We start from the raw sequence: 21,377 nt of genomic DNA on the forward strand, positions 1-21,377 counted from the left end.
AGGTAGTTTCCTGTCGTCAATCATGATATACTTGCATGTTTGTCCTCCACATTGACGACTGATTACTCAATTTTGACAATGTTCGTCTCATCGGTATACTTGACTAAAGCAAATTCAACTGTCAGATCCTCGTAGTCAAACGTAAAGTAGACATTTCGAAGAAACGTATCGCCCATCACTCTTCCCCAAGGCGAAACACGCGCAGTGCAAGTGCCGTCGCCGTTATCAATAGGCAACGAACTCAGGGGCACGTTGATGGTGACTCCTGGGGCGATATTCACGGCAAGCGAGTCGTCGGACGGCTCACGGAACTTGCAGTCAACGATGATATCATTGTTGGGATTGGGATTCGTGAGGCCCCAGTAGCTGGTGAGGGCGTCGAACATGTCTTGCTGGACATACCAGCCCGGGGACCCCGTGTCCCAAAGAGCATACGTCCCGTTGTCATACGTCGAAGTAATCGTAGTGCCATTGGAAAGCTGGAGTTCGATGCTGGACAGGCTGACCCAGTTGGGCTGGAGATTCGCCGCTGTTACTGTAGGATCGAGGACCTTCAATTTATGGACCGGGCCCTGGCGTTTCGCAAGATCAATCCCCCCGAAAAGCAGCGACCCCGTAGCATCCGGGTCGTTTGGGCCCAGATACACACTGAAGGCACGCCGAGCAATCGCACCGTGCTCGTATAGCTGGTTGAGGAACGTCGAATATGTGTCGCACGCAGGCGTCTGACAGAATGCCCCGAGGCCAAAAATAGCGGTTTGCTGGGTATTGATCGGGAACGAGGCAAAGTTTTGCTCAACGACGCCAAACATCATGTCGTTGAGGGTGACGCCGCCAATTCGAAGAGTGTCGTTGATAAAACTGCCGAAGCCGTGGTCGATGAGCATGTCGGAGTAGCCGTCGCTGAGCCATTTAGACGTGGTAGAGGTTGTGTTATCGTAGGTTCCATAGGCTGAGCAGAGGCCTTGCTGGCAGACGGTGTTGCCTATATGAGACAAAGGTTAATGGCGCTGCGATAGATTGATGGAAACCATGTTCAGTCGAGGGGGATACGTACGCGGAGACTCAAAGGCATAAGTCGGACTGCCTGTATCGGCAGAAATGACAGCCTTTTGGGGCGGATTGCCGACCTGGAACTCGACGCCGTACGCAGTCTGATTCTTGATGCGCTGGAGCGGAACCTCGACCACGCCCTCGGGTAGAGCAGCTGCGGCAAGAGACGCGATTGATAGTGACACGAGGGCCGCATGCATCTTTGCTAAATGTACTTGATATGTGTAAGGTGTCTGGCTGCTGACTCTAGATATTGCGTGGTGTTGATCGACTCAAGTGCCAGGTCAGGTGGGTGGCGTTTGCTCTTATAGCCAGCTCTTTATTTAGAAATGAGCACAGAAACTGGGTTGTATCTGAACAACTAAAAGCCGTCGGGTGCCTGAGATCAACATGCCCCTGATTGAGACTGCTGCATCGAGCAATGAATACGAGCTTTGAGACTTTTTCGGTCTTTCTGCAGTGAGCTCAACTGCCAGACGGTAGTACACGGTCGTGCGCCCCGACGCTTCCCAGAGTCTGGTATGTTACGCTGTAGATCAAAAGTCCGCGAATCGGGAGTTTCGGAGAGCATCAACTCGCCGACCTTGAGAGGTGTGATCCCACTCTACCCCTTTCTGAGCATCAGCAAGAGTTGCCAGATCTGGTACAATAGTAACACTGGACGTTTGGATGACGTATAACTCTCGGGAATCGAAGCCGCTGCTCCATAAGGCGGAGTGCCCCTGCATATTGTGGACATTCAATGCGTGAAGTGAGATGGAATCTTGGCTACGAGTAGGTAGAATTGGCGGCAATTGAAGCTGGCTCCTATCACCAACGAGTAGTAACACGTCCCAAGCAGAATACCGGATTACTGATCCGGAGAATACTTTGTAAATATTACTCGTAACCATCCTGATCTAACAGACAATTCACATTTCTGTAAACACATTCATCAGTAGTTCCCGGACTCGCAGTTGTGCACATCAACCTGACTGCACCACAACTGTGTAATCGGCGTCCCTCTCACCCCTCTGGCCAGCATCCTCTCCCGCTGCTCCGACAGTCTCGGCCGGGCGTCAATCTGCGATCGATTCGCGCCGTGCTCGTCCGTCTTGCCCGACCACCAGATCTCGGCCGCCGCTCCTGCTCGCGGCCAGATGATGGTGTCCAAACTAGTCGGGTCAATGGTTTCGGTCCAAACAGCAACCTCGCCGCCGATGACGAACTTTTTGAGGTCGTCGGATACACCGTCTGTAGGGTCGTGAGAGTACATGAGTTTCCAGTTTTTGGTCGGGTCGCACCAGTCGAGGAAGGGGTAGTTATTGTTGAAGGGGGCGCCGTTGGCGAAATCGAGCCACTCTCCACGACCACAGTCAAGATACTGATAATGAACCGTTTAGTATTTGTCAACCCCCACAGCGGATGAAAGGGCACTCACGTAGAACTGGTTGCTGCTGTCAATCACTTTGTGTCCAGCTTCCGCGAGCTTCTGAATCGCTCCTTGACCGAGCCACGTCTGCGCAACAACATCCTTCCCCAGAGTCGCGTTCCAGTCCAGGATCATCTCCTCCCAGACCATGGGAACGAGCCCCAACTCACGCACTTTCTTGTGTGTGTGATCTAGGAATCGCTGCAACATCGGCTGAAGGATCTTAACGTCATTTGTCCGCAGTGCCGGATCGAGCAGCGAGTTGTTCGCCTTGTATTCATCGCCGCCAGTGTGAAAATAGGCCGAGTATGGTGACAAGCGCGGCAGCAAATCGTCAAACAGCTTATCGATGAACTTCTCGACATCGGTGTTGTTCAGCTTAAACGAGCCGCAAGGAGGCTGTGCACAGTACCATTGCCATGGGTTCACGCCGTATGCGTTGCTCAGACCGGGATAAGCTTTGTCAATGCCAACGTGGCCAGGCATGTCAATCTCCACGATGACCTGGACGCCTCGGTGGACACCGTACTCTTGCACGCTGGCGAGATCACTCGGAGAATAAGTTAGGCCCTTGTGATAGGCGCCCTTCTCGGCCAGTAAGGGCAGAGATGGAATCTCCAGTGGCCACGACTGCGTATCAGTTGCGTGCAGATGCAGCACATTCATCTTGTTCATGGCCAAGGCATCAATCGTTCGCTTAATGTCAGAGACCTCGAACCAGTGGCGGCCCACGTCCAGCAGAAGACCGCGGTGAGGATATTCCGGCTCATCGCGGATCGAAACAGGCGCAAGTTGCGTATACCAGGCAGTTCCAGAGCTGTGCTTGAAGAAGAGCTGCGAAAACGTCTCCAGACCGCGAAGGATTCCAGTTGACGACGGCGCAACGATGGAGGCGTGGCCCTTGGCATCGACGTCCAGCGCATACGACTCGTTCACAGAGCCGGTTAGGGGCTTGAAGGTATCGGGGCTGTCGTGTTGCGTCTGGATAATCTGCAGCGTCCGGATGCGCGACCCACCGAGGCCCGGCTCGAACTCCGAGTCTCGCTCCCGCAGCATCCACGGCACGAAGCCCTGCTGGAAGATGGCGCCAAAAGTGCGCGAGAGCCCGCCCTGGACGATATCGCGGCTGGTGAAGTGAGGTCCGCTGGGCGGCACATAGCCGGCCGTGTAGGCGACCTGTTGGTTATCGATCCTGGTCTCAGCATAGTCCCGGAATCCAGCGTCATCATCAGCACCAAGAGCCCACCGCACCTGTTCGCCATTGTACGTGACCTGGACCGTCTGGTCAATGAAGAGCGTGACGTTGCCGGTCGAGGAGTGCTTCGGCACCGGCCACAGAGCGGAGGCCGGGCTGCTAAGGGCCAGTGCGGCGAGGATAGCCCTGCAAATCATCGCGGAAACCCCGAGGTGAGCTGACCTTGTGTTATAGAGGATGCTATCAGGCCACACACGAGTTGGAGGGTGTTAACGAGCCCAACGGATCCCAGGACAGCCGCATGGAAGTAATATAAATAGACGTCGTCTCCCGCCCCTCGCAACAGTGATTCCGGCCCTCTGTCCCTTGTTCAGTTTCCGGGTCTCTTGGGATGCAGATCCAATGCAGTAGGATTCTCTCCCCATGTCACTCAAAGCTCCATGCAGATCAGCAAGTGCCGCTTCCCAGCTTCACCGATCCGGGCTCGCGTCGCACCGCTTCTGCTTGATTAGTGTGAATGTGTTGGCGCGGAGCAGCGTAACGTTTCATTGACAGTCCGATATCTCGCGTTGGGAGCCGAGTTGAGTTGAATCAGGGCTGGTGACTGGTGACTCGTTTGAGGCCATATGTCTGTCCGGAGAAATTGCTTCCAGCCTGGCTGTTCGCTGTATTAATTCCCGCTATCACTTGAAGGCCAAGAGATTCAGTTCTGCCGTAACGAAAGCCCGTACACGCCCGGAATTTGCTCCGTGCAAGCTCGAGATGCGGAGAGGAATGATGCTGGATAAATTGAGCTTGCCGATCGCCGGCAGAAGCCGATATGGATGCGAGTGATGGGGTAAGCTAACGCCTTGAAGCAGGTGAGACGCAACTCTGCATCATCGGCGTTCAAGGAATCGAGTCCAACGATGATAAAGTGAAGGCTGAAGGGAGGGGATTTCAAGATATCATGAACGTCTCAATTTTATGGTTTTGTCGTCAATATATTGGTAACAACGAGTTTGCTGGTGCATGTGCCCGGTCTTGAATCCCCGATAGCTGACACAGCCACCCATAGTAGACTCGCGTCATGATGTTCCGGCGATATTCTGAACAATATGACGACACCAACTCATCCAGGCTTCAATGATATGTCTATATTGAGGATCAAGTGATTTCCGGGCGAGTGAAAGATCCGGAAGATGCTTATATATCGCTCATCAAATCATCTGGTGTAATCGGATCGAGCCTTGGTCAAGCTGACAATAAATCACCTCCGCACTGTTACAATCACTGCACCACTTTCTGCCAATAGGTAGCCTAGGCACCCAGGCAAAAGAGCCTCGTCACCGTCTCTCTCATGCACGACATCAGCTCAACAATCTATTTCGAGGCCACGCGCAGACCCCTCGACGCAAAGAAATCTCCTTTACTATCATGTCTCAGTTCCAAAACAAAGACGTCTAAGCCAACGGCCAATATTTGGTTACGCATAGCATATTACATCACATCGTCCTATCCCCCCCCACCCGTCGTACCATATTTCTCCCGGTTACGATCCCGACATGGCCTGACCTTAAAGATCATGCATATTCAGCCCAGCAGCTGATGAAAATGGCTCGGTTTGTTTTGACAATCATTGTTTACTGCCTCATGTTGAAACCACATAAGCATATCAATCTGCCTTTTAAATGAAGCTGCGTAGAACGATTAAGAAGCCAAATTAAACAACACATTCACGCGTCTCCTCGCATTGACCACCTCCGCGTTTCTCCTCTGCCTTACCCTACAATAGGTGCCTTTCAACTGTAGCTCTCGCAGTTTGTTCATCGAACCAGCAACTGCACGCAGTTCACCGAGGGCAACAAAAGAAAGCTTTTCATACACATAAAATCACACCAAAAATCGCCATGAACCCAAACGCAAGGCCGATAAAACACATCCAGCGCGAGGATCTTTACACCAACCTCGAAGTTCGCATTCAATACCTTCACTCGTTCCTCGACTTTTCAAGTCGTACGTAGCGATCACAAGAGAATAATACCTCCACTGATTCATCTACTAACATCCAAGCCATGGAGGTGACATTGACGCCCTCATCAGCGACTCCAAATACATCAAAGCCCTCATCCCCGCCGTCGTAAATATTGTTTACAAGAAACTCCTCCAATACGACATTACCGCCCGCGCATTCACCACACGAAGTACATCCTTTGAAGGCCCTCTCGATGACATTCCCGACGAGAACAGCCCTCAGATTCTGCACCGCAAGATGTTCTTGCGCGCGTATCTGAATAAACTGTGTTCGGACCCAAGTAAGATGGAGTTTTGGGAGTACCTCGACAAAGTCGGGTAAGCCTATATATATACACCACATAGACCGGAAATTAGTATGTGACAGGGCTGATCATGGTTGTAGGATGATGCACGTCGGGCTCGGGAGGAAACACCCTCTACACATCGAATACGTCCACCTGGGCGCCTGTCTAGGCTTCATCCAGGACATCATGAACGAAGCCATCCTGTCCCACCCGCGACTGCACATTCAGAGAAAAATCGCCCTCGTCAAGGCTCTCAACAAGGTCATCTGGGTCCAAAATGACCTCATGGCAAAGTGGCACGTCAAAGATGGCGCCGAGTTCGAGACCCCCGACTCCGACATTGAGATTGAACGCGAGGGCTACCTGCATGGCAAGAAGATACTGGAAGACGATGATATGAAGGATACTGCGGATAGCAACGGCTCGCCTGATGGAGAGGAGAGCAAGTCGAAGGTAGTGCGAGGGACATGTCCCTTCTCTGGGGTCTCAGCCGCGGGAGCGTCAGTGAAGCATGATTCCGAGGAGACGGCTCAATGAAATCGAGACGAGGTTGAGGCCAATGCTGAAGTTGAACGGGCTCTTAATTAGAAGACACGGTCACGCTAGAGGCATCTTTAAAGCTGGCATCTGTATCAGAGCGTATCGATATACTCCCATTATGCTTATAATCATGAAAAGACTCCCTGTTGCTATGCATGTATACCAAGGTGTTTCTGTTCCTAGAATGCAAATATCCAATCTTATGCCATCCTTGATCCTCCGTGCGATACCACTGCTATACAAGGAGCGGTGACTCTTCGTTGAGAACACCAAAAAGAGATTCAATCTCTCTCTCGGCAATCTTCAACTCCTGCGCAACCTGGCCCGTCACTAGCGTGTATGCATAGATCAACGCATAATCCTTCTCTTCAGCCACGACTTCCCTGACGTGATCGTCACCATTGCTTCCTACAACAGCAGCCGCATCGCCGCGGCTGCTTTCGCCATTCTCGATTCTCCCTTCACCCGCATAGCCAAGGTTTCTCATGGCTTCAACCGGGTGCTCCTTGCGGAACTGGAAAATCTTGGCGAGCAGCCGATCACGGATGCCGGTGACGCTGGGGACCGCATCGGTCAGAGGGTACTCCAACATCATCGAGCTGGCGAGCACCTGGAAGACGTGGCATATGCGGTCGCACAAAACGGCCCGCTCTGTTGCCGTGTACTCCAGCAGCGCTCGCTCGCCCGGGCTGAGATTCCTGTTCCGGTGCGCTACAAGGCTCATGGCGTAGAAACTGTCCAATATCCGGTTCGTACACCGCATGATGCGACCATACGTCTCCATAGGGAACGGCCCACGGAGCTCGAACTCGGACGCAGCCGACTGCCGGAGGCTCTCCAGTCGGTTGGCATATCGCTGCATGGCAACCTGCTCCCCGGATTTGAGGTAGCTCTCGGAACAGTCGCTACGAAGCAAGATAGCGAGGGGACCTCGCCTCCAAATGAGGCCCATCTGAAGGTACAGCATCGAGACGCCCTCCTTGAACTTTTTGCGGGCCGAAATGGGCCAGATGACCCGGCATACGATCAGGCCCCAGAGAATACCGGCCGTGACCGATATCACTCGATGCTTTACAATCTTCATCATGATGGGGTGGATGCCGCCCTCGTCATCGTCGTCGTCGTCAACGCGCTGGCTCAAGCTGTACGCGTACAGCGTCGACACGTTGTACGCCAATATCGTCATGCGACCCAGAGGTGCTTTGCCTCGGGCGACAATGAGGTAAAAGTTCCAGAAGCTCACCAGCCAGCCAAGGAAGATGAGCGCAACGGCGTTGCCCTGACTCACGGTCCAGTTGAACAAGGAAAAGACGGCACCGAAGAATGTCCCCATGAACCGGGCCCAACCCGTAGTATTGGAAGCGCCAACAGTCATGGAGCAGACAATCATGAACGACAAAAGCCCCCACTCGCCGCGGTAGTGGTTGTAGAAGTCTCGTGTCGCCTCTATAAAGGCAAGCATTGCCCAAAGAGAGGCGCCTATGCCTACCTTGATTCCGAAGAGTACTATTCATGACACAGAAGCAGGTGGTTAGTGATGTCGGTCACAGCACAAGATTCAACGGGTAGGTCGCCATTGTTTGCTTACTGTCGTCTCGGGCAATCTTTCTGGCAAACTTCAGGATGGACTGGGAGATTGTGGATAGTATTCTGCTCGAGTTAGGGGCCGCTTGCCAGTTGAACGTATCCCTGCGGCGAACCATGGAGTCCGGGATACCTCTGGGCACGTCACGCTTTCTGATCGGCTTAATGAGGCTCTCGGCTTCGGCTGACGATTCGAACGGCAACGTGGACAGTTTGCGGCCCTCTGCAGCGACATCGTTTTTCCTCCACCAGAGCACCCAGCGCCAGCTTCTCTTGCTATGATCGCTGACATACTTTAGGTCGTCAAGGACGTCGAGATACTTTTGCATCTCCTCACCAAACGTCTGCAAGCTGAAGCTAAAGTGCCCGCACGCTGCGGCGACTTCCTCCAAGCCGGCCTGTATCCGCCTCGACGTGGTATTTTCTCGCTCAATCATCGTGTACATCTTCTGGAGGGCATCGGCTCTCGCTTCGTTGAACTGACACAAAGCCTCGGTGAGCGGTTGGCGAAGCTCATCGCTAATGGTCACCTCATCCTTGGGGGCGGTCCCCAGTGGCGGCTCTCGGAGGATCACGACAAGGCTCTGCGTGAGAGCCTCCATCGACGGACTCATCACATCGACAAACAACTTGAAGAGAGACGACGGCGTAGCACCGTCATCGTCACCACCACCATCTCCGTTGTCAGAAGTCAAAATATCAGGCGGCTGTCCAGGAGAGCCGGGTCTGCTCACCACCTTGGAAGGTCTCCTCGGGCTTGAACTGCCAGGCGAGATGCCTTCAAACTCTCCAAGTGACGATACCGTCAGGAATCGGGTCAAGGCCTGTGGTGCTTGGTCCGACTCGGCCAGCCTCAGGAGGGACAGTTGGGTGTTAGCCGCGCTGCGCAAGCCACCTATGGAGCGAGCCAGGGTTTCAATCGCCTTGACGGTGGATCTCTCCAACATATAAATCCTCTCCCTACCAAGAAAGTAGTCTTCGAACTTGGCCTCGCGCAGGTCCTTGAGCATTTGCGGGTAGGCAGTATTGTAAGTGGCCGAAGAAGCCGTGAAGTCTGCCGACAATTGCTCCTCCTCGATACCCTTGAGAAAACTCGCCGAGATGGCGGCGAGCATGCCTCCTAGCGACGCGGTCGCTTTCGCCATGGAGGTCCTTAGCAATTGGCGAGCGGAGACCCTCCAGACCAGTACGTTGACGGCAGCCGTGGACGTGATTCCCATGATGAGCATCTTGAAGACTTGAACAATCTTCTGGTTGGAAAAGACGTTCGATACAACGGCATTCTCTTTGGTAACCACCGAGATGATGGCCAGGGACGCCAACGTACTGCCAACGTTGACGAGGGGATTTGCCATCTTCTGCTTGACCCAGCCCATGAAGCCAAAGCCGCCGCCGATGAAGATGACGACGACCAGCACATGCGCCAAGGTGACGAGGCCCAGGACAGAGCCAACCATGACCGAGACGACCATGGAGAGGATGGACACAAGCTCAGCGTATGCGATGGCGACGACGGCGATGAGCACGGCCTCGATCATGGACCCGGTCGACCGCGCCGGGTGGAAGTAGACGGTGATTGTTGCGACGACATGCTTTCCGTCGAGCGTGCCCAGGAAGTTGGATAGCGGCGTGAGAAAGGTCGCGAGGCTGGCGATGGTGTAGGCAAGGGTGCATTTCAGCACGCCGTGGCCCAGCGGCGAGTCGAGCCAGCGGACGAAGCGCAGCAGATCGGCTCTTACCGAGCTGCTCATGGCGTCGAGGCGGCGGGCGAGCGATGCGTAGACGAGGGTGAGGAAGCGCGTCAAGCAGCCGCTCTTGGCCGGCTCTTGGCTTGACCTCGAGGTAGCGACGTCATTGCTGGTGCTGGTGGTGGTCTAACGGCATCGGAGAAGGAAATGCAGGGTCAGCTCAGCCAAGTCTGTGCACAAGAGACATGACGCGCGGTTGGGCCAGGCCAGACGAGGAGAAGGGGGGTGGGTGGCGGTGTATGCTCTCGCGATGCATCGAAACGAGGAGGAGAAGGAGGAGGTATTTGCGACGAGGCGGGATGGAAACTAACAGTCACGGCGGGAGTTGATGATGCTGGTGATGCTGGTGCGCCAGGCATGGCAGAGTATCACAGGAAAGTCGTCAGCTCTAGGCGTGCTTCATAGCTTTCGGTCTCGAGGCGCTAGAGCGGCAGCGTGTGGATCAATGGAGAGGTGACAGGATGAGGGATGAGCTAATGATGCGTCGTCTGTTCCGTAGGTAAGGGAGAGAGGGAGGGAGTGGACAATGCTTGACAAGGTACGAAGTCGGTTTGGCGGCTGGTTTGGAGAGCGGGTGAAGCAGGTAAAGCCGCTGGTCCACTTGAAAATGAAAGGAAGACGCGGCTGATGGTGGTGGTGGCCTTGGCTGCGTTTAGGAGCGACTTGAAGAGTGTACTGACAGCGGGTGGGACTGCAGGTCCATCGCTAGCAGATCCCCACAACGTGCCAGGCACAGGCTTGACCGTTGGCACATGGCTCGCTGGTTTGGCCATGTGCCGTCCATGTGCAGTAGAATCAAGTTGAGGTTCCCACATGGCTTATTATGGCTTCCATTTTCGCAGACATTAGCAGTAGATTCATCGGCCAGTCATAGGTAGTGTGTGCGTGGTAAAATCGTCCTTCAACCGTTGAGAACAAAAACGGACACAGGAATAAAACAAGAAACAAAAAATAACAAAACACGGCGAGGGCTTGCTCTCAATATCTAGGTAGGTACATAGGTAGGAGTCGCTTGTTGAGGGACAGGGTAGCAGAGGATGTCACTGGCCAAGAGCCTCGGCAGCCTCACGGGGCTCGGTGCAGCCCGGTGGCACTTTTCTCCGACCCACCGTCGCCTTCATCCCCCGGTCTATCTGAAGTTTCCCTGCAGAGTCGCATGCATTTTCAGTTGGAATTCATTGCCTAACACTGAAGCCTCTTCGTTTCCTCCCCCCTTTTGCTGTTTCTTGTGTCTGGATTGCTCGACAACGTTTCGCAACCGTCTTCTTTCATTTGAAGATCTCCCTTTCTCATATGAGGCAATGCACTCAACAGATACGGCTGCACAGTTCCGGAACTGACATGCCGGCCGCCTGTCACATGCAAACTTTGACAATTGGGACCGCTGGGACTGTTGGGACTTCTCATGTGGGCTCTTACCTAGGTACTACTAGGTAGGTATGGAATTGGCGTTTGAATAGAGTATCTTCGAGAGTACGTGTTACCGCATCGAACCAACGCTGCGCCTGGGTCCGTGAGTGGGCAGTGTGGGCTCGCGACGGTGCGCTCAGCAGCCGCTTTGAAATCCGGGTTAGCGCTCTGCCGCAGGCCTGGTTGTGAGTTGACTGCTGTTTAGTAGCGGCCTCAAGCCGGTGCAACTCCTCGTGGGCTTGTTGGTGTGGTGTGGTGATAGTCCCTGTCATGGAAGCCTTTGCCTGTCCAAGAGCGTCTCGATAGCGCTGACATCGGCCACCCCGACCCATCTTGCCGCAACAACCAACGATTCAGTCCCTCCACGTGCATCGCGGCTGTCGACAGCTTCACCTTTCCTGCGGCTGCTCGGTCAACGCTTTCGGCCTCTTGACGATCGCGACAGTGTCCTTTCAGGCGGCCCTCCCGAGTGCTCGGCCGAAAACAGCCTCGCAGCTGGCGCCACGATCTGGCCGCACGTGTGCGACGGCGCCGGAATGAGTTCGTTATCGAGGTGAATTGCGGCACTAGCTTGCTGTTTGAATCCCACTAGTCTGAAGCATTCTCTTCTTCTTCTTCTTCTTTTCTTTTCTTCTTCTTGCGGCTGAAGGCAGAAGAGTAGGATGTGGCCGTCAACGATCGAGATGTAGTGGTTGAGCCGCCTGGTGGGGTGTCTGTTGATGAGAGGTTTTGCGCGCGCTCTTGGTTCATGTTGGCCCCAGACACCCGCCTTCGTTGGGCTTGTGCCACCTACAACTACTGACATAAGGTACTCATACTGTACAGACCTTTCTCCTGGATGCTGTGTTAGCGCTTCGCACGTGTCGTACAACTACCTACTACCTTACATCGACAGACAGACGCGCAGGTCCTTGTATTTCCAGGACCATGCCGCTGACTACGAGCACTACATAATAAGGTAAGGTAGGTAATAAGCGGATGGCGGCGATGGCCATGATTTATCGCCCCTAGGTAGGCAGGGTACTTTGAATAGTGCGTCCGATGATAATAGGCAAAGACGGCATGCACATGCTGCTACCAGCGCTAGCCCGCGTAGGCGCAGGTACTGTATGTCGCCGAGAGCCCAAAGCCGCCAAGGCCGGCAAACACAAGCCGACAGAACGAGCATGAGATCAACTGCCAACTCCGGCCATCTGGTAAAGGGACACGGCTCGTCGTGCCTGGAAGAAGAGAGAATCCGACGAGAGGCAGAGAAAGAGACAATATCACGGAGGCCCCCAGTTTGGAAAGACATGGAATGAACCCACCACCTCCACAGCCCTCTCTTCCCCAGCCCAGCCACTGGGAATCCCAGCATTACGCACATGGGCTTACCTTTACACGGCCGCCGGCCTCTTCTTCGCATCTGCCAAATGAGGCGCTTGCGGTGGGTTCGTCCTGGCCCTTGTCGACCTTTGATCCTCGGGTGGGGGCATGGGGACTCCAAAGGACTGCATCACAGCTACCATGACCAGTTAGCGCCTTGCCGCTGGAGTTGACGGGCAAGCCTCTTCGCCATGGGTTTCTGTTGGCTTTAGTGCGTGTAGGTGCTAGCAGCAGCATGCTGTGTGGATTCTGATGCTGCTTCGATACCACTTCACGCACGTTGCTGCAGACTATCGCATGATGGGGGGGGGGGGGGGGGGAGAAAGGCTGGAGTCGGAGACCTGCGGCGTACGAGTAGTATGACCCAAGTCCAGCGACAATCGTGTGGCACAAACCCCGGTGAGCAAATCGATATGAATAGCCGCTGCTACCCCTTCGTTCGACGTTGTCTTTGGTTCCGTCACCAGCGGCCAACGTCCTCGTCTTCGTCCCCGTCCTCTTTCTCGTCCCCGTCCCGTTGCCGAGTCGGGCTGTGAACAGACAAACCGTCGTCCTCCTGTTTGCCTCACTCGGAAGTCAGCTTGCCATCAACAACAATGGAGCCCGCCATTGAGATGGCCGCTCCCCGCAAGAGCTTCTTCCAGACTGCTCTGCCCGTCTTCGCTTGCGGCGCTGGTCTCTTCTCCGACGGCTACGTGAACAACGTCATCGGCTCGGTCAACACAATCCTTAAGCTTCAGTACGGCACCGTCTACACCTCCAGCAACGCCAGCAAGTACGTGTCCGACATTGCCTTTGCTGGCACTGTCGTTGGACAGCTGCTGTTTGGCTTCCTGGCCGATCGCTGGTCTCGCAACAATTCGCTGCTGGTGTCCACCGCTATCCTCGTTGTCTTTACAGCCCTGGCTGCTGGCTCCTACTACCATGGCGATGCCGTTGGCATGTTCAACATGCTGACTGCCTGGCGGTTCTTTGTCGGTATCGGCATTGGAGGTTCGCTGCATTAGCCATCATCCGCCCCCCTCGCAAAAGTGTACTTAACTGACTCTTTTCACAGGCGAGTATCCCGCTGGTAGTGTTGGCTGTGCCGAGACGAGCGGCGAGCTCAAGTCTGGCACCCGCAACCGCTGGTTCATCCTCTTCACCAACACCATGATTGATTGGGGTTTCGTCATCGGCGCCTTTGTCCCCTGTAGGTATCCTGTTGTCGCCTGCTGCTGTGATTGACTGCTCACGCTTTTGCTCTAGACGTCGTCGCTGCTGCTACCCACAATGGGCATCTTAGCACCATCTGGCGAACCTCGCTCGGAATCGGCGTCGTCTTCCCCCTGGTTCTCTTTGTTCTCCGTCTCAAGCTAGAGGAGCCCGAAGAGTTCTCCAAGAACTCCATGCGACACAAGACTCCCTATCTGCTCGTTCTGCGTTACTACGGCTTCCGACTGCTCGCTGTCAGCGTCATCTGGTTCCTGTACGATGTTAGTAGCGCCCCAAACCTCTGCTTTCACTTGGTTTTTTTGCCCCTTCGATTCTAATGTACCCTCAGTTCTCCACGTATGCCTTCGGCATCTACTCGTCGTCCATCCTGGCCGGCATCTACTCCGACTCGGCCCCTCTCACCACCATCTTTGGCTGGAACACCGTCATCAACCTGTTCTACATCCCCGGCACCATGATTGGTGCCTTTGTGAGCGACATCATCGGCCCCAAGTACACCCTCATCATCGGTGTTTCCCTGCAGGCCATCATCGGCTACATCATGGCTGGTGTCTACGCCAAAATCTCCACTCACATCGCTGCCTTCGCCGTCGTTTACGGCATCTTCCTGAGTCTTGGTGAGCTTGGCCCCGGCAACAACATTGGTCTCTTGGCCGCCAAGACCTGTGCCACTGGTGTCCGTGGCCGCTACTACGGCATTGCCGCTGCCATTGGCAAAATTGGCGCCTTTGTTGGAACCTGGGTCTTCCCCTACATTGAGAAGGCCGGTGGTGACGATCCCACCAAGGCTGCGCAATACCCCTTCTGGGTCGCCTCTTCGTTGTGCCTGCTGTCTGCCGCCATTGCCTTCTTCTGCCTCCCCAACGTCGGACAGGACACCATTGTCGAGGAGGACGCCAAGTTCCGCGAGTATCTCGAGAGAAACGGCTGGGACACCAACCAGCTGGGCATGGGCAAGTCTGACTCTATCCCCACCTACCACGAGGAGGAACTCACTGTGCCCAAGGGACAGTAAGGGTGGGAGACCGATATAGAAAGTGTAGTTGTACTGTAAATTCGCAGCTTTGATGAACAGCCGACGTGTGTGAGACGGTAAATCCCGGGTGCGATGTGACATGATCCCAACGAAGTAATCCGCGATTTGTCCGATGATGAGCCAACAAAGGCTGGTCCCCGATTTGACCAGCGGTGCTGAGATGGGGTGTATGAAACGGTCATCACGTTCCGTGTCCCCAGCTCGAGCATCGACTGGCCAAGAATCGCGCCAAGTACGCCAACGCGGATAGAGTGTCGCTTTGTTGCAATCCAGCAACTAGTTTACCGAGATGACGCCACCGCCAGATCTCGTCAAATATGCCAGATTAGCTTCTCGTTTACAGGTTGACACGTTAGCCGGGCCGATCCGTGCATAAATGGTGCTTCCGCAGATTCCGAGGATCCCGGGTGTGCTTCAACGCAACTGGTCGGGCCTCCCCTTGTGACCTGGAGAGCTATAGCACAGTGATGATGTTACCAGAGATGGTGCGCATGAGTTGCTCTCCATAGACTTGGATGGGACACAATTCTTGAGGGCATCGCATTTCTATGAAGAGATCGCTACTGATAACAAGACGAAGGACAGACTCAAGAAGTATAAAGCCAACTACTGTTCCTCCACACGAAACAGAGCCAAAGACAAAGCATCCCCCAAGACTGAAGTAGGCGGCTTCTTATGAACCGTCAACATCCTGCCGATACTGACTTCGCCCCCTGGTGACGGTGATCGAGCTCTCGATGCTCCCTCTCCAGGCACCGAGAGATTCCTGCTGTGTCTCACACTTTGAGTGGCGTTGCTCCTCCTCAAGCTGGCTGACCCAACTCCACTGGGAGCATTGATAGTGCTCGGCGGCAAAAGCGACACAGGCCTGGCTTTACCGCCCTTGGGAGCTTCGAATCTCGCTGCTGACGGAGATCGATCCCGTTCCTGAGGGGGAGGGGCGCGCCCTTCTTTGCTTCTTTCATCACGCAGCAGGCCCCAGAGATTATTGAGCCACTTCTGCTTTTCCTCAGCCTTCATAGAGCGAATGGGCAGGACTTCCGCACCCGCCATTTCCCGTGTCGGCCAGGGGAAGCTGACGGCCATTTCCTTCAGCGTCACCGTATCAAGCTGCCGCAGCACAATACGTAGTTGAGGCTCAACGTTTTCGACAAAGTCATACGCCCAGTCGTCTCTTCGCTGCAGTCGGTCTGCAATTTGAGTCATAGCGCCGACGAGCCATTCGATGGCTACTTGTTCGGGGACGCTGTTGGCCTTTTGCAGGAGCCAGCCGAGCATCTCGGGGGAGCCGGACTGATTGAGAATAGGGATGCTTCGCTTGTCGTGTTCTCGGCCTTGAAGCTTGAGAATAAAGTCGTTGTATTCCTTCAGCGCGTCGATGGGCATGCCGATGAACTTGCCATTGTTCAGGGCGTGAACAAGCTCATCTCCCAGTGCCAGGCCAGCCTTGATGCCGCTGTTGAGTCCTCGGCCGGGCCAGAAATGCACAGTCATTGCTGCATCGCCAGCTACGGCAACGAGGGCATGGGGGCGCTTGACGTTGATGGAGTCTTGCGGTGGGAGCGTCTGCACGCCTTCTCTGACGGCTTGGACGACAATGGGGATGCGCACAACATTGATGACTTCTTCTTCCTTGAACCCAAACAGCTTGAGTCCATCGGAGATGGAGATCCACAAAGGACTGGTCCTGTCTTCAGATGGTGCAAAGACCTGACTCGGTTCAAAGCCTTCAGGAATGGTCCCGTCTGGCTTCCTGAAGCACCCCGGCCTTCCAAAGTGAACGGGCTGGCCGTCGACCGACACCATCTTGTGCCATTCCTCCTCGGTGAGCTGCATGTTCAAGTATCCTCGACCGTCATGATCACTGGCGTTCAACAGATACCGTGTCTGTCCGAGAGTCAGGAAGACATTGAGAGGCTGTGACCACGGCAAGCCGGCAGGTCGATCAAAGGCCAAACCCAGCGCATAGCTTCTTCCACGTTCATTCTCATATCCCCGAAAAAAAGATTGTCGCACCCAAGAAGCAGCTCCGTCAGCTCCAAGCAGTACATGGAAGTCGCCGACTTTGGCAAGGTCCTCTCGGGTAACACCTTCACAGTGCAGGTATATGAGCCCCTGAAACTCGGGATCTTGCACGCGCTTGAGGAAGCGGTCCTCGACTTTTCGGATCTGAATGTTGGCTGAACCAGGCCACACTCTCTCTGGTCTGCCGGCAAAGAGAGCTTGGAACGATGACTTGCTGAGAAGTCGTGTGACGGAGTCCTGCAAAGTCACGACTTGGTCTCTTCGCTTGGCGGAAGGAGGGTAGTCGACGATGACGCTGCCATTGGGAAGAACTTTTTGAATCCAGCGCTTTTCATACATGTGGACCTCGACGTTGCCGGCGCCTTTCTCTGCAATCGAGATTGCCGATGCCAGAGCTGTAGGGCCGCCCCCTACAATGGCAACTTTCAGCCTCCCTGCGGGATATTTGTAGACAGAAACATCCCCCGTGGGCGCGGGACTGAGGTTTCTCTCGAGTGTCGGATCGAAGAAGAAGTCGACAACGGATCTTGTTCGATCTGACAGGATGAGCTCTGGCACATGGGCCTTGATCAGCATAAATCGCACAGCCTGCATTAGCGGCGTCGTGGCAAACGAGCCATGCGAGTCCTTGAATATCCTATGTTGGATGGCCGTGGCCAGAGCCTGTATAGTTCTGTGCTGCGGGTTTGCGACAATGGTACGCAACTCGTCGATGATCTTGGGGTCAGGCGTCATGTTGGCCATGCGGAGTAAAAAGATGCGTGCCCGGTCGAATTCAGATCGATCATCTGCGATGTTGCCATTGGAAGCACCCCAGGCTTCTTCGTAGATCTTGGGGAAGATGATGTCGTTGAAGCTGGGAGCTGGGGTTGCTCCTGCAACTGGATCGCGTCGGCGGAAGGTGAGGGATGAAGAAGGCATGGTAGTGAAGGTCGAATGGATGTGGTCCAAGATAGGGAAGACAAAGTGTGAGGAGGCGGAAAAGCTATCCCAAGAAGTCGTGTCAAAATGTATGAGGGTTGAGTTTTGTTGGGGTGTTATGGAGCTTTAGAAAGAAGTTGTGGAAGAAGCTGATCGTTGTTCTCGGAGGGCAGCAAGCCGCAAACCCCGACTCCCATAAGAAGATTTGTTGATCAGTTTCCCTGTTGCTTGTAGCTATATCAATTTCTCCATATGCAAGAAGCTTGATGAAATCCTAGGCTCGCGAGTCGTATAGTGCTGACTGGCGTAGATGGCTAAAGTGATGGATTAGATGACCTGGTCATTATAAATCGGGTTGCATCCAGAATAAGTATGGGTTGGAAAATGAGATCAGATCCGTAAGGGTGGTAGTAGTAGTATTTATATTGCCAAGGACCATATCCAGCGAGTTGCTTGAAGACTGACAATAGAAACGATCTTGGCGCCTTGTTCCCCCAGCTTCGCCAGGACCAAATGCTTTGAAAAGCTTCGGTCCCGAAACATGGCTGTGACTAATTTAGAACGGATTCAGGAACAGGGAAGAGTTTAAAAATAGCTTCCCCAAGGCTGCAGTATCAAACCGTTAGTATGCTGAGAACCGCCACGCGGGGGGCCGACTTTAACCAGACTCACTAGCACAGCACTTGGGAACCAACAAGCACGGCTCTGGGCTCTGGTTTGTTACACCCCATGCGGCTTGTTAACCAATCAATGGAGCTATAGAGAATGTAGCGGCTGGGTCGCAATGTGCCAACAAAACATGGTACAGGCAATCCTCTTCTCAAAAGCAGCGTAAGTGACGGGACCAAGAACTAGAATGGGACCAGTTGAGGACCCTAAACCTAACGAAGGAAACAGAGCATGGAAGAACGCCAACAGGCGGAGCTGATTAGATTTCTGACATCCTAGGAATGGCTCGTGCAGTTTTTGGTTAAACGTTGATATTGATTGAAACCGGGAGGATGGGAGCCGCCGAGGCTGTTGTTTGCACAGCCCCGGTTCAATCTTTATGTCGGATCCCGCGCCTCACAAACGTGGTGCAGATGTGTTTCAGAGATCACTTCCGTACAAAATGACAATGTGTTATGCTGTCACACTCTCTTGAGCACATTGCCAGTCATCTTGAAAACACGATTATGCATCGACTACTCATCTCTGGCCTTGACTTTCCCGTCTATACCTCTTCTCAGCGTCTTGCCACCTCGTGCGCCAGTCATCTTGCCCTCGTCCAGTGCCACATGACCGTTCACCAGGACGAATCTAATGCCCTTGCTTGGAAGCTTTGGCTCTTCGTAGGTTGCCATGTCTTTGATGGTCTCCGGGTCGAAGAGCACCAGGTCAGCAGCCGAACCTTCGGCGATAAGGCCCCGGAAAGGGTACACAGAGAGTCGCTTCGCTGGGCGAGACGTGAGATGAGCGACCATGGCAGGGAGAGGGATCAGAGACAGATCGCGTGAGTAATGGCCTTCCATGTAATGGTTAGCTTCGATACGCACAAAGAATGTGGGCGCAACTCACCAAGATATCGAGGAAACGTTCCGTACGCTCGTGGGTGGAGCGTCTTGCCATGCAAAATCGCATCGCTGCCCGCCATGTGCACGCGATGCTGCATGATCAGCTGCACATTCTCCTCGTTGCCAACATGCATGATGATGCTCGTCGCGAGCTTGTCCTTCTGAAGCAGCTCGAAGAACACTTCGATCGCCGGCTTTCCCTGCGACTGGGCGATCTCGGCCACTCTGCGCCCGGAATACGAAGCCAGAGATGGATCGCTGGTGGCGCCGATCTGGATCTCTTCCCAATTTGTCGGGATGCCGTGGCCACCGTCGCATCCAGTGACTTCGACGGCTTCGCGGATTTTGTCTCTAGTCTCTGCGTCTTCTAGCCGCTTCAGTGTTTCTGACGGACCGCCTGATGATGCCCAGCTCGGTAGCAGAGCGGCCAGAGTCGTGCTACCGGGAAGATAGGGGTACGTGTCGAGCGTTACGTCGATCCCCTTTTCGATAGATTTATCAATCATGGATATGAGGACAGGGGCCTTGCCTTTGTTTTCCGAAAAGTTCAGAGTCGCGTGCGTGAGGTCTGTTGACGTCGATTTGAGCACTCTAGCACATCTTGGTGATTAAGGGGTGGAGGGAGACGTACGGATGGGACAGCCCGTCGACTCGCCCAGGCCTAGCATTTCAGCATAGCTTTCAATGGCCTGGAATCCATAGCTGCGATGGTGAGGCGCGTAGAAGGCACCCGGGAATTCTTTCGCCAGTGCCTCGCAGAGTGACGCCAGCTCTGACGTAGAGGCGTACATGCCGGGGGTATAAGTGAGACCACTAGCAACAGTCAGAAGATATGTCTCCCTGTCTCCTGTTGTGCGATACGGAATGGTTACCTGGACATGCCGACGGCGCCTTGGGCCATTGCCTCTCGTAACAGCTGAATTTGATCCTGGATCTCCTCTGGCGATGCAGGCGTGTCATAAGGACCACATGCGAGTAACCTCAGATTGCCCTGCGGCACCAGCGTGGCAACGTTTGTCGCCGTTTTGTTGCGCTCCAAGCAGTCGAGGTACTCGCCCACAGTCTTCCATTCAAACATTCCCACGCCGCTGAGTGTTGTCCGACATTCTTCGTCAGTGGGGTTGCCGTTCCAGCCGGCAATCTGCTCCCGAATGGCTCTGAGTTGGTCGAGGTTGCGGATTGGTGAATAAGAGATGCCATCTTGCCCAACAACTTCAGTCTGTCATGTTGTATCATGGTTAGCCATCAAATCCCACAACCTGGCCACCGCATCTGCAGCGTCTTTGTACAAGAGGGACGGAGTGCAGATGCCGGGAAAAGCCCCCCCCCCCCCCCCCCCCCCCCGCCTTTCCTGGTGACGATGGAAGCGTCGGAGCTCCGTCCCTCTCCGTGGGGGCGATCGGGATTGGGGGGTTACACCAGCCAGCTCCTATGGGAACAAGCCTACCGTGCAACCTTGGGTTATTTTTGCTTCATGGTCTGGATGCGTGAGAAGATAGAGATCGGAATGCGCGTGCATGTCGATGAAGCCTGGGGACAGAACATGACCCTTTGCGCTGATCCGGCGAGTAGTCGAGGGAACGTCTATCGAGCCTGGAGCCCCAATCCTGGCTACTAGGCCTCCCGAGACCAACACGTCGGCAACAAACGGCTCGGCGGACTCGTCGCCGGTGATGATGGTTGGTGATTCGAAAAGGATATCGGTTGCCATGACTGGTGATATGCATGCAGCTCACCTCAAACGTTGAAGCCTTGCGTCCTAACAGAGATTCTAAGAAATTTGGATGAGATCAAGTCGGAGCACTTATCAAGATAAATAGTAGAGGAGAGAAGGCTTCGAGATTGAGTTGCAAGGCGGATTCCTCCGGTCTGCGGAGAAGCCGAACCCCCACTCACCTTACTTTAGTCATGGGGAAGGAATATCAGCAACCAGCGTCAATCAGGTTCATCCGGGGTCATCATTAGCGGGCTTGGTTCATTATCCTGGAGGCTTGTCTCATGACATGCAAATGCAGATACAG

General features: G+C 54.3%; 7 protein-coding genes across 7 annotated transcripts; 2 read left to right on the forward strand and 5 right to left on the reverse strand.

Annotated features, from left to right (window-relative positions):
* Positions 1 to 62: 62 nt before the first annotated feature.
* Positions 63 to 1,253, reverse strand: TRIREDRAFT_111818 (uncharacterized protein; the record flags this gene model as incomplete). Its single annotated transcript, XM_006969209.1, has 2 exons — positions 63 to 985; positions 1,058 to 1,253. The coding sequence occupies 2 exons, from the start codon at positions 1,251 to 1,253 to the stop codon at positions 63 to 65; spliced, it is 1,119 nt and encodes a 372-aa protein (XP_006969271.1).
* A 679-nt stretch (positions 1,254 to 1,932) lies between these two features.
* On the reverse strand, positions 1,933 to 3,856 carry nag2 (glycoside hydrolase family 20, chitinase; the record flags this gene model as incomplete). The annotated part of the gene is made up of 2 exons (XM_006969114.1): positions 1,933 to 2,416; positions 2,474 to 3,856. The coding sequence occupies 2 exons, from the start codon at positions 3,854 to 3,856 to the stop codon at positions 1,988 to 1,990; spliced, it is 1,812 nt and encodes a 603-aa protein (XP_006969176.1). The 3' UTR covers positions 1,933 to 1,987.
* A 1,537-nt stretch (positions 3,857 to 5,393) lies between these two features.
* Positions 5,394 to 6,559, forward strand: TRIREDRAFT_82032 (uncharacterized protein). The gene is made up of 3 exons (XM_006969154.1): positions 5,394 to 5,654; positions 5,720 to 5,990; positions 6,058 to 6,559. The coding sequence occupies exons 1-3, from the start codon at positions 5,549 to 5,551 to the stop codon at positions 6,494 to 6,496; spliced, it is 816 nt and encodes a 271-aa protein (XP_006969216.1). The 5' UTR covers positions 5,394 to 5,548; the 3' UTR covers positions 6,497 to 6,559.
* A 175-nt stretch (positions 6,560 to 6,734) lies between these two features.
* On the reverse strand, positions 6,735 to 9,834 carry TRIREDRAFT_23347 (uncharacterized protein; the record flags this gene model as incomplete). Its single annotated transcript, XM_006969115.1, has 3 exons — positions 6,735 to 8,005; positions 8,088 to 8,809; positions 8,927 to 9,834. The coding sequence occupies 3 exons, from the start codon at positions 9,832 to 9,834 to the stop codon at positions 6,735 to 6,737; spliced, it is 2,901 nt and encodes a 966-aa protein (XP_006969177.1).
* Positions 9,835 to 13,144: 3,310 nt separating this feature from the next.
* On the forward strand, positions 13,145 to 14,836 carry TRIREDRAFT_82037 (uncharacterized protein; the record flags this gene model as incomplete). Its single annotated transcript, XM_006969155.1, has 4 exons — positions 13,145 to 13,599; positions 13,664 to 13,798; positions 13,855 to 14,081; positions 14,150 to 14,836. Exons 1-4 carry the CDS (start codon positions 13,203 to 13,205, stop codon positions 14,834 to 14,836), a joined length of 1,446 nt encoding a protein of 481 aa, XP_006969217.1. The 5' UTR covers positions 13,145 to 13,202.
* Positions 14,837 to 15,463: 627 nt separating this feature from the next.
* TRIREDRAFT_69468 (uncharacterized protein) lies at positions 15,464 to 17,803 on the reverse strand (the record flags this gene model as incomplete). The annotated part of the gene is made up of 1 exon (XM_006969210.1): positions 15,464 to 17,803. One exon carries the CDS (start codon positions 17,801 to 17,803, stop codon positions 15,464 to 15,466), a length of 2,340 nt encoding a protein of 779 aa, XP_006969272.1.
* Positions 17,804 to 18,987: 1,184 nt separating this feature from the next.
* On the reverse strand, positions 18,988 to 21,067 carry TRIREDRAFT_82039 (uncharacterized protein; the record flags this gene model as incomplete). Its single annotated transcript, XM_006969211.1, has 5 exons — positions 18,988 to 19,307; positions 19,361 to 19,924; positions 19,988 to 20,169; positions 20,229 to 20,575; positions 20,804 to 21,067. The coding sequence occupies 5 exons, from the start codon at positions 21,065 to 21,067 to the stop codon at positions 18,988 to 18,990; spliced, it is 1,677 nt and encodes a 558-aa protein (XP_006969273.1).
* Positions 21,068 to 21,377: the final 310 nt, after the last annotated feature.

Source organism: Trichoderma reesei (assembly GCF_000167675.1).
Source record: "Trichoderma reesei QM6a unplaced genomic scaffold TRIREscaffold_29, whole genome shotgun sequence".
In the NCBI taxonomy this organism is placed as follows: domain Eukaryota; kingdom Fungi; phylum Ascomycota; class Sordariomycetes; order Hypocreales; family Hypocreaceae; genus Trichoderma; species Trichoderma reesei.